A 15294-nucleotide genomic window follows, 5' to 3' on the forward strand; every position below is an offset into this window, starting at 1 on the left:
GCTGCTTAGAAATTAAGTGTTAACGAGCAGTTGGACAGGTGTACCTAATAAAGTGGCCGGTGAGTGTATATATATATCGACACAGCAAGGGGCACTTGATTCCCGGGTGATTCCAGGTGTATTCCTGTTTAGTTCCTGTTTTATTCCCGGTTGACTTCCGGTTGATTCCCGAGTAATTCCTGGTTGATTCCCGGTTGATTCCCGGTTGATTCCCGGTTTATTCCCGGGTGATTCCTGGTCGATTCCTGGTTGATTCCCGGGTGATTCCTGGGTGATTCCCGGTTGTTTCCCGAGTAATTCCTGGTTGATTCCCGGTTGATTGCCGGTTGATTCCTGGTTGATTCCCGGGTGATTCCTGGTCGATTCCCGGGTGATTCCTGGTCGATTCGCGGGTGATTCCTGGGTGATTCCCGGGTGATTCCTGGTTGTTTCCCAGGTGATTCCAGGTTGATTCCTGTCCAGGTGTGTTATGTCTCTTTGTGTTTTCCCTGCAGGATGTTGGATGACTTCACTCATGAGGTGGACAACACTCAGTCTAAGATGGACACCGTCATGAAGAAACTGGCCAAAGTGTCTCACATGACCAGCGGTAAACTGTCCAGCAACAAGGGTGTAGCAGGACATAGCAGGGTGTAGCAGGGCATTGCAGGGTGCAGCAGGACATAGCAGGGTGTACAGGGTGGCCGTGGGTCCTTAAAAAGTCTTAAATCACTTTTCCTAAAAATAAGGCCTTAAAATGTACTAAATTGTCTTAAATTCAGAAATTTGATAGGTCTTAAATATGTTTGTGTCATGTCACGGCAAAAATGCAGGCAATCTGTTGTCAAATATTCTTTTCCGGTAGGCTTTGCGCTGCGTTGTCGCAGTAACATAACCCCATTTGTACATGTCCTATCCTACACTGTAGCAGGACATGGCAGGACATAGCAGGGTGTAGCAGGACATAGCAGGGTATAGCAGGACATAGTAGGGTGTAGCATGACATAGCAGGACGTAGCAGGAGATATCAGGGTATAGCAAGGCATAGCAGGGTGTAGAAAGGCATAGCAGGGTGTAGCAAGGACTAGCAGGATGTAGCAGGACATAGCAGGGTTTAGAAGGTCATAGCAGGGCGTAGCAGGACATAGCAGGGTGTAGAAGGACATAGCAAGGTGTAACAGGGCATAGCAGGATAAAGCAGGGTCAAGAAGGACATAGCACGTGTAGTAGGACATAGCAGGGTGTCGCAAGGCATAGCAGAGTGTGACAAGGCATAGCAGGATGTAGCAGGACATAGCAGGGTGTACAAGGACATAGCAGGGTGTAGAAGGACATAGCAGGGCGAAGAAGGACATAGCAGGGCGTAGCAGGGCACGGGGCGACAGCTGCAGCCATGATTTAGATGCCAGTAGCAGTTCTGGGTCCAGGGAATACCTCCCAGAGAGAGTTCTGGGTCCAGGGAATACCTCCCAGAGAGAGTTCTGGGTCCAGGGAATACCTCCCAGAGAGAGTTCTGGGTCCAGGGAATACCTCCCGGAGAGAGTTCTAGGTCCAGGGAATACCTCCCGGAGAGAGTTCAGGGTCCAGGGAATACCTCCCAGAGAGAGTTCTGGTCCAGGGAATACCTCCCAGAAAGAGTTCAGGGTCCAGGGAATACCTCGCAGAAAGAGTTCTGGGTCCAGGGAATACCTCCCAGAGAGAGTTCTGGGTCCAGGGAATACCACAAACCTGCAGTTCATCGGGTCATCTTCGTCTTCTGTCACTGTCTCACAGTTTTCCTCCAGGTGTCAGTAGTTTCTCCCGAAAAGGAGTTTGTCCTCACCACTGTAGCACTAAATGGTTGAATTACTGGAACGGGACTAAAGCCTCGGACTGTAGTTAGTTACAGACAGTAATAGTTACAGACAGTTATAGGTACAGACAGTAATAGTTACAGACAGTAATAGTTAGTTACAGACAGTTATAGGTACAGACAGTAATAGTTACAGACAGTAATAGGTACAGACAGTTATAGGTACAGACAGTAATAGTTAGTTACAGACAGTAATAATTTTCAGACAGTAATAGTTACAGACAGTAATAGTTACAGACAATAATAGTTACAGACCGTAATAGTTACAGACAGTAATAGTTACAGACAGTTATAGGTACATACAGTAATAGTTGGTTACAGACAGTAATAATTACAGACAGTAATAGTTACAGACAATAATAGTTACAGACAGTAATAGTTACAGACAGTTATAGGTACATACAGTAATAGTTAGTTACAGACAGTAATAATTACAGACAGTAATAGTTACAGACAGTAATAGTTACGGACAGTTATAGGTACAGAAAGTAATAGTTACAGACAGTTATAGGTACAGACAGTAATAGTTACAGACAGTAATAGTTAGTTACAGACAGTTATAGGTACAGACAGTAATAGTTACAGACAGTAATAGTTACAGACAGTTATAGGTACAGACAGTAATAGTTAGTTACAGACAGTAATAATTACAGACAGTAATAATTACAGACAGTAATAGTTACAGTTATAGGTACAGATAGTAATAGGTACAGACAGTAATAGGTACAGACATTATGAGTTATTTAATGACGAATGATTTGATGATAGGTAACCGCGTGTCTCTCGACAGATCGTCGTCAGTGGTGCGCTATCGGCGTGTTGCTCGCAATCCTCTTCGTTGTCCTCCTCCTCTTCTTCATCCTCTGATGCCTCCAGTCTGCAGAGAACTCGTTTTACACCTTAATCCTGTGTCTTGTGGAATATCCTGGACTATATCAGACTCTACTGGACTCTGCTGGACTCTATTGGACTCTGCTGGACTGTACTGGACTCTACTGCATTCTACTGGACTTTACTGAACTCTGCTGGGCTCTGCTGGACTCTAACAGACTTGGCAGGACTTTACTGGACATTGCAGGACTCTACTGGACTCTACCAGACTCTGCAGAACTCTACTGGATTCTGCCATACTCTACTGCACTCTACTGGACTCTGCCATACTCTACTGCACTCTACTGGACTCTGCTGGGCTCTACAGGACTCTAACAGACTCTGCAGAACTCTATCGGACTCTGCAGGACTCTACTGTACTCTGCAGGACTCTACTGGACTCTGCAGGACTTTACTGGACTCTAGAGACTGAAAGACACTTTTTTTTTGGTTCTTTAAATGTTTTTAGGTCAAAAAGGCAAAAAGCACCAAGAACACCCTGGAAGCTGCTGAAAAGGCTTCATGGTGGTTCTGGTGGGGTGAAAACATAAAAATGACCATTTACACTCAAATTCATCTCTAATTAATCTCCAGTTCATCTCTAATTAATCTCTGATTAATCTCCAGTTAATCTCTAATTCATCTCCAGTTCATCTCCAGTTCCTCTCTAATTAATCTCCAGTTCATCTCCAGTTCATCTCTAATTGATCTCCAGTTCATCTCCATTCATCTCTAATTAATCTCCAGTTCATCTCCAGTTCATCTCCAGTTCCTTTCTAATTAATCTTCAGTTCATCTCCATTCATCTCTAATTAATCTCCAGTTCATCTCCAGTTCATCTCAGGTTCCTCTCTAATTAATCTCCAGTTCATATCCATTCATCTCTAATTAATCTCCAGTTCATCTCCAGTTCCTCTCTAATTCATCTCCAGTTCATCTCCAGTTCATCTCTAATTGATCTCCAGTTCATCTCCATTCATCTCTAATTAATCTCCAGTTCATCTCCAGTTCCTCTCTAATTAATCTCTAATTCATCTCCAGTTCATCTCTGATTAATCTCCAGTTCATCTCCTGTTCATCTCTAATTAATCTCTTATTCATCTCCAGTTCCTCTCTAATTCATCTCCAGTTCATCTCCAGTATCTCTATTACATTGAGTGTAACTTCTAGTGTAAGTGTAAATCTGGTTTAATTTCAAGTTTAGTGCAATTGTGACTTCATCCTTTCCCCATTTAACTCAGTTTAATTCAGTTTAACTCGGTTTAACTCAGTTTAACTCGGTTTAACTCTAATCTTAACTACAGTGTTTCTCCAGGTTAATGTTGGTTTAATCCTAGTTTAACACCAGTATATCTCTGGTCTGGAGTTTATGAAAATAATGTAACAACACTAAACTTCCTGTTTTTGTTTACAGTTTTTGTGTTTTTTGTTTCACTGACTGAATCTATTTCTCATGTTTTATGTTTATTGCTGTATCCTTGATCGTTTTATTTACTACGTATGTTTTGTTCCTTTAAGTCTGCAGTGTATTAATAGTGAACTTTGTTAAGTGGCTCATTTCCTGCTGCAGCTTCACAATAAAAGCTTGTTTCTCTGGAAGGCTTTTATTGTGAAGTGCAGTCCTTAAGGGTAGCGAGCGAAGTAACTTTTTATATGAATTTTGGAAGTCTTGTGACAGTCGAAGCAGCCAATCAGCCCAAACCATTGGATTTTCATTACGTGTGTCGGTGAACTCTAATGTCGGTTTCCTATTCCTGTTAACAAAATAAAAGCAGTTCAGAAGTAAAAGTCATTAAAACATTAATTTCACAACATAAGTCAGTATTTTATGCATCTTTAACTTTTAACATAATATTTTGTTATTCAGCAGATTTTGACTAATGTTGGAGAAGCTTTTCTGGTTCAACTGAAACTGAAATTACAGAAATGTTCAGTGTTTCCTTTCAGAACAACACGGAACCCTGAAATAATAATAATAATAATAAGACTAATAATGATAATAATGTTAATAATAAATACTGTAATGAACACTCATGAACAGATCACTGCAATACTGCTGAAGGCGTTTTGTGTGAAGTTAAACTGTTATTATGGTTGTTATGGTTATTATACTTATGGTTCGGTTAACCCTAATCCTCGATTTATGTATGAAACATTATTTTATTTCTATGGACTTCAGCCTCTGAGTGACGCAAAGTTGAAATGTATTTCAATAAACTGATTCAGAAAATAAAAACTGACTAATCTTTAAAAGGGTTTCTGCCCGTTTGAAATTTAGAAATTCATCAGCAGTATATAAATAATAAATATAATAATAATAACTGTTCATATGCTGCTGATAAATAAGGAAGGGGTTGAAGCTTTATTTTCATTCTAGATGTTATACTAAAATACTATAAAGTTTGGTTTGGGTTCTTTCTGGGAATTTGAGTATTAAAAGACATTTAGAGTAATTGAATTTTAATTTTTTTTATTAATCCCCAATAGGGAAATTCCAATTTACACTCTGTGTACACACTTTGTTAGTCATCACACACAGGCCTGAACTACACACACACACATGCTCAGGTCCTATACATGCACTAATGGAGAGATGTCAGAGTGAATGGGCTGCCAGCGGAACCAGCACCCTGATCGGTTTGGGGGGTACGGTGCCTTGCTCAAGAGCACCTGGCAGTGCCCAGGAGGTGAAGTGGCATCTCTCCAGCCACCAATCCACACTCCATACTTTTTGGTCCATATGGGGACTTGAACCAGTGACCCTCCGGTTGCCAAACCAACCCCCCCAAGGACTGAGCTACCGCCACCCCCAATGTTTTATGATTATGTAATATGTGTAATGTAATATATAAACAGTATTTTCTAAGATTATATTAGTATTTTACTTACCACATTGTCAATGATGCTCCCGGGGTCATAGAGTGTTTTGGTTCTTACATCGGAAGCCCTCACCCGGTGACTCAGCTGGGGGTGATCAGGCCCTGACTTGTGTTCAGGTAGTGCACTACACCCCCCCACCAGAACCACCATGAAGCCTTTTCAGCAGCTTCCAGGGTGTTCTTGATGCTTTTTGCCTGTGCTTAAGAGTCCCAGGACCCAGTGTAGAGACTTCCCTGCGAAGCCCCTGCAGCCCACTTCAACACCCTACAGATCAGCGTACTTGCCCCTCTTCCTTTCCTGGGCTTCCTCTACTTGATCTTCCCAGGTGACTGTTAGTTCAAGTAGCACCATCTGCTTGCTTGCTGCGGATATAAAGACCATGTCCGGTCAAAGTTATGTAACTTCAATGGTATTCGGGAGTCTCAGTTGTCTCCCTAGGTCCACTAGGAAATCCCAGTCTCTTGTTGTTGCAGGCAGGCCCCCTTGGGTTTTTCTGGGGGGCTTAGGCTTCTCCCCTGCTTGTACAAAAGCATTGCAGACTTGGTTGGATGAGGCTGCTTCTCTGATGTTAATGCCGGTGAAGATGGTGTCTGCTACTCCCTTCAGGACATGGTGCCAATGATAACCCTAACCCATCTCCCCGGGCCTTTGAGCAGCAGCTCATGGTCCCCTTTTCTGGCAGGGTTGGCAAGCAGGTGAGTCCACCAGGCTCCAGGTGAACAGGTTGCCACTGCTAGGGAGGACCTCGTACACTGATTGGACCAAGAACTTAAAATGGCTCCGTCTTCCAGAGTTCTGCCCAGGTTATCTTACGGCCAGCTGTATGCTCCCATCTGGTCCAGGCCCCCTGCTTGGACATGTCCACCGCTCCGCTGAAGCGAGCTTCCTCTACTACGGTTTGTACCTCCTGGATAAGTTTCCGCTTCTCCCTTCCTCTGGCTTTGCTATAGCAGATCTTAGTATTGCTACCAAGCCCAGCTCGCCCAGTAGCCACCATGCCCACCAGGGTGTTGTGCCGCAGCCTTTCCTCCGGCCATTCCACTGCATCCTGGGCGCGTCACTTCCTTCCTGTTCTGACCACTACCCCTGCTGAGGGGAGTTCTCTGGCTCAGGTGACCTTGAACTCCTGTGCCAGACTGCTAAAGGAAGCCCTAGCTTGGATCTATGGCCAAAGAAAGCGATGCTGCTCAGGCTTCCTAGCAAGACCAGCCACCTGCGCAATAATCGGCTGACCTTCCACTTAACGCCCTCCACAGTGGTAATTGGGACTTTGTAGATTAACTACTAACCCTAACCCTGGCCAGAGGAGAGGGAGGATGCCATGCTGGTAGATCCAGGCCTTAAACTTACCAGGGAGTCCTGACTTGTCCACTTCCGAGAGCAATGTGTCGAGTTCCTTGCTGGTGCCCTGCAGTGCAGCGGTGTCCTTCAAGTTGCCAGTGTAGAGCTTCCCCAGGCTCTTCACTGGCTTCTCTGATATTGATGAACTTCTGGTGTCTCCCAGCATGCGGAACTGATCAGCTAATTTTCCTTTCCTCAAGACCAAGAACATGGATTTCACAGGCTTGAAGCTCATTCTTGCCCAAGTGATGAACTGTTTGCCTTGAAGAAGCCCCCCCGCACCCAGACAGATGGTCCAAGAATGCTCTGATCGGTGGTTGATCTTGCAGCCACAATGGAAGACAGCCAAGGGGAAACTAATGTACAGACGTCTGTTCCCAAAGGCCAAAAGGGGAGGTTACACCGTCAAAGAAGTGAAGACAGCCAACAATTTCTAAGTTGATTTTTTTTTTTTTTACAAACAAAAAATAAAAATTTGCATCGTATAGGCACTAAAAATAACTTTTCACACACTACAAACAACAAATCTGAATGTGCATTTGTATAGGTGCTAAAAATGACTTTTCACACACACCAGGCTACGTCTTAGACCTGGTGTGACTGGTGTTCGAGGAGATCATCCATGACCCCCTTCCTTATCTGGAAGCAGTCCGGCAGATCCCTGTGCCCCAGGACCTGTGTGCTCAGCTCGACAGGCCTTCCACGTACGATGCTGTTGCTGAACATGTGTCACGGTTCAGTCGAGGGGGTCTGAACCCGAGACACTGCCTTGAAGCATCCAGAAACTCCCTCCGTATACGCAGCACAACACAAGAGGGGATCACTACACGGACCCTTCTCCCAAGAAAACCCCAGCACCAGCTCACCAAGTCCTGTAGGCCATGTGTCTGCATGGCCTGCAAAGGGAACAGGGTGTAGTGGACAATCACATTCTTTATCTTTTAGATTTCAGAGTAATTATGATTGTTTTGAAACTAAATAAAGTTTTTCATTTTGTTGTCTTGATAATACTGTGTTTTTGTAATAATGCTGAACCAATAATCAATGGGTATTGTTATAAAACTGCTAACAGTGGTAACAAATTGGCCAAACCTTTACATCCCTCTGAGTCTCAACTGGCCATGGTCAACTCTGTAAATGTTCATTGCATTTAGCAAAGAATATATACAGAGGCCCAGCGGATGAAGGCCAGGATGGTGAGTCACACAGGTTATCTCCTCAGGAACCTGGGTCATTCTTCTCATGACCTGTAAAAACAAACAATGAGCTTGTTGTTATTTCATAATGTTGAATGAGCAGAAAGCATAAAGTGGTTTTAGTTACCTGAGGTGTTTATTGGCAACATATATTTTCTCTCTCCTGGGGTTTATCTGGTCACAGTTTCCACAAGAACACCTGCCAAGGTAAGATGGATGCACTGTAGTTGTAACTTTACATATTACTACATGTTAAGAAGGTAATAATCTCTAAATCAGATGATCTAATCAGCAGGATAGTAGTTCCAAGATAACATTTGACCTACTGGCACAGGCGAGAGTAGTAATAATGCTTTAGATGTAGCATACAAACAGAAATGGTAGTCTCCTGTCCAGCTAAATGGACGTCCTGCTGTAAGATAACATTACTACTACGTGATAAATAATGTACGTAACTCATAATCACAATCAAAGAGACTGTCGTTGTGAGCAGCTCTATGAACTGGCCACTAACTTTCAGCCAACTGGACAATTTGACTGAAACTGCGAGGGTACCAGTAGTAAAATATTTGTATTTGGTCCTGTTGCACACCAACCAATCAGCGTGCAGCTGATTTAAATATTGATGAGCAGACCATATAAGGCAGAACACCTCTCGTTTCAAGTCAGGTCAATTTAGCAGGGTGGTATGAGGGCCAAAAGAACAGCAAAAGCAACATTTTCAACCCAACAAATGTTACATACCCTATCAGGAGACCTCAAGGAACAGCGTGAAATACTCTATACAACCATTCTATCACCCATTTAAGGGTGGGTTTGTCTTTGTTAAAAAGGGTGATTTGATCCCCGGCCCTGCAGTCCCATGTCAAAGTGTCCTTGGGCAAGACACTGAACCCTGAGTGTAAATGTGTGTGAGTGTTGATCTGATAAGCAGGTGGCACCTTGTACGACAGCCTTGCCGTCCATGTGTGAATCCGTGTGAATGGTGACTGGTTCCTGTTCTATGTAGAAGCTAAGCTTTGAGTAGTCGTTGAGTAGTCAAGACTAGAAAACGCTATAACAGGCCATTTACATTTACATCTGTAATGAAGGCGATGCGCCTACGGGCCACTTAGCACACCGAAGTGTGATTAGCCTCTCCCTTACCACACCCCTAAGTTCTGCCAGGTTCAGCTCTTGTCTGAGTTGGTTGGTTGTGGTTGGCTGATTGGAACGGGCTCATGGTTTGGAGCCTCTGGTCCACACCAGCCTTGGCTGTGTTTCTGTGCTGCATAAAGATCATTAAACTGTTGCCACAATTACACTTTGTCAGAAGCAGGCGCCACTCTGAGGGTCTACTTTATGATGTTGCTTCGGGTGGCTGGAGGCTCTGGGGACTGTGTTGTGTTTCCGGGCCTGGTTCCTCCCCCGTCTCACCAGTTGCTGTACTGAGTTTTGGCACTGTGGTGTGTTTCCGGGCCTTGTTCCTCCCCCGTCTCACCAGTTGCTGTACTGAGTTTTGGCACTGGGGTGTGTTTCCTGGCCTGGTTCCTCCCCCGTCTCACCAGGTGCTGTACTGAATTCTGGTACTGTGGTGTGTTTCCGGGCCTGATTCCTCCCCCGTCTCACCAGCTGCTGTACTGGGTTCAAGTACAATGGTGCGTTTCTGAGCCTTGTTCCTCCCCCGTCTCACCAGCTGCTGTACTGAATTCTGGTACTGTGGTGTGTTTCTGGGCCTGGTTCCTCCCCCGTCTCACCAGTACTGGGTTCTGGCTGGTTTGTGCGTACCTTGACCCATTTGCAGTCTGCGATTATTAAAAACTTGACAGGTTTTCAATCTGTATTTTAAATAAATATGATTTTAAGATACATAAACAAACCGATTACTTATAGTTTGTAATGAATCAACAGGAGACTAAACTTCAGGTCTACATTTCTTTATTTTTGTCACAAAATATAAACATAATCCAGGAGAACTGCACAGACTAAAATACTGCAGACAAAATAAATTAGATTAGGTAAATAGATTAGGTTAACGCTAACCTCAGTGTTGCTAATGTTTGAGAAGAAGACAAAGTGCAGTGTGAAAACACAAATAATAAGTTAGCCCAAGGGTCTGGGATCTGGTTGGGGTTAGACCACAAGCAGCTCAGAAGTTTCCGGCCGTGAGGTTTAAGTTTCTTTTCGGTTCACTTGGTTCTCTAAGTGTCCAGCGGATCAGGTCCTGCCGCTTTGCTCAATCAGCGTTCTGGTCCTTCTGGTTGTTTTGGTGGTCAGGTGGTTGTACTGGGTCTGTTCAGCATGGAGGCGTCCTGCGGTGCCGGAGCAGCCGGACTGTAGCAGAGGGCTTCTCGGTAAGCAGCTGGGTCACCTGGTCCAGACTCAGACAAGACACTTTCTCCCCGTTGACCTCCAGGATCTCGTCTCCCACAGCCAGCAGGCCAGCATACAACTTCTCTGTGCCGCTGTCCACCATGTCCTCCACATACACACCTGCAGGACACACGTTGGTACCCGTTAATGAGGATCCAGAATACAGAGGATCCAGAACACGGTTTGATACGTTAACCTGTCTACAGAGGATCCAGAACACGGATTGATACGGTAACCCGTCTACAGATGATCCAGAACATGGTTTAATACGTTAACCTGTCTACCAAGAATCCAGAACATGGTTTAATACGTTAACCTGTCTACTGAGGATCCAGAACACGGATTAATACGGTAACCCGTCTACAGATGATCCAGAACATGGTTTAATACGTTAACCTGTGTACAGAGAATCCAGAACACGGTTTGATACGTTAACCTGTCTACAGAGGATCCAGAACATGGATTAATACGGTGACCTGTCTACAAAGGATCCAGATTGGTTTATTGAATATATTTGAGACATTTTAAGGTTTTTCTATTCATATTTGCACTGAATCATGTTTAAGCTAACATTTGGAAACGGAAATGGATACCTCCAAATTAATAACATTGCACAAAGTGTAATAATATATGTAATGTATATAACAGTGCTCATATGCAACAGTTGTTGTCAGTAGTACTTGTACTTGTACCTCGCACTCTCCCCCAGCTGATGAGGGGTATTGTCATTAGTCAGTAGTACTGTCAGTACTTGTAGTACTGTACCTCGTCCTCTCCCCCGGCTGATGATGATGCCCAACCTGCTGCTCTCTGATTGGCTGAGCTCCAACCTGCTGCTCTCTGATTGGCTGAGCTCCAACACAATCGACCCATCAGCAGAAACCTGAAGAACTCGACTGACCGGACAAACCGAAGACGGACGACCAACGTCCTTTACATTCAGACACCGCTGCAGACAGCTGAGAGACAGAGGTTGGAGACAGACAGTTTAGAGACAGACAGGTTGGAGACAGATTGGAGACATAGAGGTTAGAGAGAGACAGGTTAGAGAGACAGACAGGCAGGTTAGAGACAGACAGGTAAGAGAGACAGGTTGGAGACAGACAGGTTAGAGAGACAGACAGACAGGTTAGAGAAAGACAGGTTGGAGACAGACAGGTTGGAGAGACAGAAAGACAGGTTGAGACAGACAGGTTAGAGAGAGAGAGACAGACAGGTTAGAGAGAGACAGGTTGGAGACTGACAGGTTGGAGACAGACAAAACGGTTTTAATGGTTACTGGTCAGCAGCTGGTCTGTAGTCAGCAGAACAATCTAGCTTCTTTTTCTTCTTCTGTTCCGACAAAAAACTCTGAACCGATGAAGACCGCCTCAGGAAGGGGGACACCTGCTGGACAGACAGGAAACACAGTCATAGAACAAGAAGAAGGGGGACACCTGATGGAAAGACAGGAAACACAGTCAGAGAAGAACAAGAATGGGGACACCTGTTGGACAGACAGGAAACAGTCAGAGAAGAAGAAGAAGGGGGACACCTGTTGGACAGACAGGAAACACAGCCAGAGAAGACAAAGAAGAAGGGGGATACCTGCTGGACAGACAGGAAACAGTCAGAGAAGAAGAAGAAGGGGGACACCTGTTGGACAGACAGGAAACACAGCCAGAGAAGAGGAAGAAGAAGGGGGACACCTGCTGGACAGACAGGAAACAGTCAGCGAAGAAGAAGAAGGGGGACACCTGCTGGACAGAAAGGAAAACAGTCACAGAAGAAGAAGATAATAAAATATAATAACTAATCTTCTCACCAAACTGAGCGACTGAACAGACGGTGTTTTCCTCAGCAGGCTGGAGGAGGAAACCGATCCAGAGGGGGCGGGGCCATACTCAAAATAGGCGGGGGAAGACTCTGGAGGGGCGGGGCCAGACTCTGAGCGACTGGGCCATGAGCAGAGGCGGTCGAGGCTGCCAGTTCGAGTCGTGCTCAGTCTGACGCTGGAGAAAAGACGACGCAGAGAAAGACGTGCTGGTTCTTCTCTGCTGACACTGAGGGATTCAGAGAAGATTCCATCAGCACCCACCTACACCCGAGGGACAACTAAATGGACAAAATTGCGTTGTCACTGGGGTGCACACTAAAACAGGAATGGTACAAAACTGTTTCTTTTCCAGACTACTGTCCAGGTACTTTGTTGTACCTTTTCCTGAGGAACATACCTCATCCTCAAAGATACAATATTGTCCCTTTTGAAGGTACAAACTAACATACAATGTTGTTCCTCTCACTTTTTTTGAAAATTTCTCTGTCTTCCGCAACTTTACTGCAACAAACATACCAGAAACATCGCAAATTTTATTGCAATTTTTTACAAAAGCTCCCACGACATCAGGCAATTTGGGCCCCAACAATCTCAGAAAAAGGCTGCGAGATCCTGGAGACTGTTGGAGTGAGAGTTAGGGCTTAGGGTTAGTATGGGATATTAATGGATTGATTAATTAATTAATGTTGTGTAACTGCTGTCTTTATAACAAAGTTTCCTTGACTGCAGCTTAGAGGCCAGTCTACATGTGACTAGAGTTTAATCCGAACTTCCTGCAGTTTGGGTTTAAACTCACCGTTCAGGATGTGAATTGTAGTCGCTGTAAACCTCTGCTCTCATTGGCTGTTTGACCTGTCCATCACTGCTGCCTGAGGGGGGTGGGGCCTGGCTCTCAGCTGTAAACCAATCACAGGTTGAGTTGTCCTTATCATACAGCTGATTCCCCTTGGAAAAGTATTAGGTTATGTTGGACACTGACCTGAATGAGACACCGGTATCACTGTTGCAAAACCACTAACCAATGGTCTTACCCTGTACCATGTACCCTGTACTCTGTACCCACCCTGGCTTTCAGTAAGCGCTTGGGAAGGGGACATCAGCCAGGGGAAGGACTGACCTTACTTTCTGCTCTAACCCTACTGCACAAAGGCAAACTGACCTCGGATGGGAAGACTCTTCAGTTAGTTTGACCCACTACACTGAAGACTTCTCAGTTAGTTTGACCCACTACCCTGAAGACTCCTCAATTAGAGTTTGACCCACTACCCTGAAGACTCCTCAGTTAGTTTGACCCACTACCCTGAAGACTTCTCAGTTAGAGTTTGACCCACTACCCTGAAGACTCCTTAGTTAGGGTTTGACCCACTACCCTTGGGAATCTAGCCTCTGTCCCCTGGCTTAGGGTTTCTAATGGGAATCTAGCCTCTGTCCCCTGAGTTAGGGTCTTTAATGGGATTCTAGCCTCTGTCTGCTGGGTTAAATGCTTCTCACCTGTTGTCTTTGAGCTCTTAGCCTTCGGATCCACACGGTTCCTCTCTGTGACCTGGTGGTCTCTGTGGGGCTTGGCTGCAGACCCTCCCTGCTCCTCCCTGCTCAAGCTCTGGTTGTGGTTTAGAGTCTGCTCTGCCTGCGCGCTGTTGAGCCTGACGCTCTGAGGAGACGAGAAGGATCTGGAGAGGGGTGTGGCCAGCTGCTGGGGGGGGTAGGGGTTGATTGGCAGGTTTGTGGCCGGCATGTTCTGATTGGTGCTCCTACTCTCGCCCCCTTCCCCACTTCGATCACAAGCTGTCACAGAGCCGATGTAGGTCTCTCTGATTGGCTCACTCCACAGGCTGAGGCGGGGCCTGTAGGGACTCCGCCCACGGTCCTCTGGGTGTGGACAGGGTTTCAGGCTGACTCTGCCTCCCAGACCCGTCCCATAAGAGTCCCACGGAGCCGTCCGTCCTCTCTGCTGTCCGTCAGAAACAGGCCTCGCCCCCTGGTGTCCATGTCCCCCTGGACCCTGCGGCCCTGTCCCCTGGTGTCCATGTGCCCCGAACCCCTGCAGCCCCGGCCCCTTGTGTACATGTGCCCCTAACCCTTGCAGCCCCGGCCCTTGGTGTCCATTTGTCCCCGGCCCCTGCAGCCCTGTCCCCTGGTGTCCGTGTGCCCCCGACCCCTGCAGCCCTGTCCCCTTGTGTCCATGTGTCCCCGGCCCCTGCAGCCCTGTCCCCTGGTGTCCATTTGTCCCCGGGCCCTGAAGCCCCGCCCTCAGCCTGCCATTGACGTAGAGGTTCAGGTCGGGTTTAGATGCAAGGACACCCATCTGTGTCCTCTGCCGCTGCCGGTCCAGGTACCGAGACTCTGCCTCGGTCTCTGTCTCATCTTCAAATCGCAGACGACGCGTCGGAGACGTCACTGGGCGTCTCCTTGACGACCCAACAGCTGATTCAGGACCCGGCAAGTCCCTGAGGAGAGAAGACACGCCTATTGACCTAAGCTGGACCACAGGATGCAGCCGGACCCCCGACCTGCATACAGACACCAGATCAGACAGACGGACAGACAGACAGACAGACAGACAGACAGACAGACAGGCTGATTTAAAGAGGTTACAAAAAGAAAAGGAGATGAATCAGCAGAGAACAATAATAACAAATGAAAGCTAATCTACAGGAGAATCTGAGTTATATAATTAATGACTGTGCCTGGGTTCCCTTTACATACACAGATCTTCACAGAGAAAGGAGGATCTGGGTCCAAAACCTGAGAAACTGCTGGGTTACAAGGCTATAGGCCAAGAGTGTGTGTGTGTGTTTGTCTGTGTGTGTGTGTGTGTGTGTGTGTGTGTGTGAGTATATGTATATGTGTGTGTTGGTGTGTGTGTGTCTGTGCGTGTCTGTCTGTCTGTGTGTGTGTGTCTGTATTTGTGTGTCTATTTGTGTGTGGGGGTGTGTGTGTGTGTGAGTGACTCACAGAGTGTGTTGCGTGTGTGTGTGTGTGTGTGTGTGTATGTGTGTGTGAGTGTA

The 15294-nt window shown here is 46.0% G+C and overlaps 1 protein-coding gene and 1 pseudogene across 1 annotated transcript; both read right to left on the reverse strand.

Annotated features, from left to right (window-relative positions):
• Nucleotides 1–5845: 5845 nt before the first annotated feature.
• On the reverse strand, nt 5846–7648 carry LOC117950739 (annotated as a pseudogene).
• A 2370-nt stretch (nt 7649–10018) lies between these two features.
• Nucleotides 10019–14591, reverse strand: LOC117950751. Its single transcript, XM_034882088.1, has 6 exons — nt 13778–14591; nt 13083–13182; nt 12275–12512; nt 11750–11856; nt 11236–11429; nt 10019–10590 (listed from the first exon to the last, which is right to left on the reverse strand). Exons 1-6 carry the CDS (start codon nt 14589–14591, stop codon nt 10394–10396), a joined length of 1650 nt encoding a protein of 549 aa, XP_034737979.1. The 3' UTR covers nt 10019–10393.
• Nucleotides 14592–15294: the final 703 nt, after the last annotated feature.

The sequence above is a fragment of the Etheostoma cragini genome, chromosome 9, assembly GCF_013103735.1.
Source record: "Etheostoma cragini isolate CJK2018 chromosome 9, CSU_Ecrag_1.0, whole genome shotgun sequence".
In the NCBI taxonomy this organism is placed as follows: Eukaryota; Metazoa; Chordata; class Actinopteri; order Perciformes; family Percidae; genus Etheostoma; species Etheostoma cragini.

Excerpts from the sequence above, each read along its gene's own strand:
- LOC117950751 (XM_034882088.1), bottom strand. The coding sequence starts at position 14,591 with ATGGGTGTCCTTGCATCTAAACCCGACCTGAACCTCTACGTCAATGGC. Across the intron at positions 13,183-13,777 it reads TAAGAGCTCAAAGACAACAG|CTGAGAGCCAGGCCCCACCC; the intron begins GTGAGAAGCATT and ends ATTGGTTTACAG. Across the intron at positions 11,430-11,749 it reads TACAGACCAGCTGCTGACCA|CTGTCTGCAGCGGTGTCTGA; the intron begins GTAACCATTAAA and ends TCTGTCTCTCAG.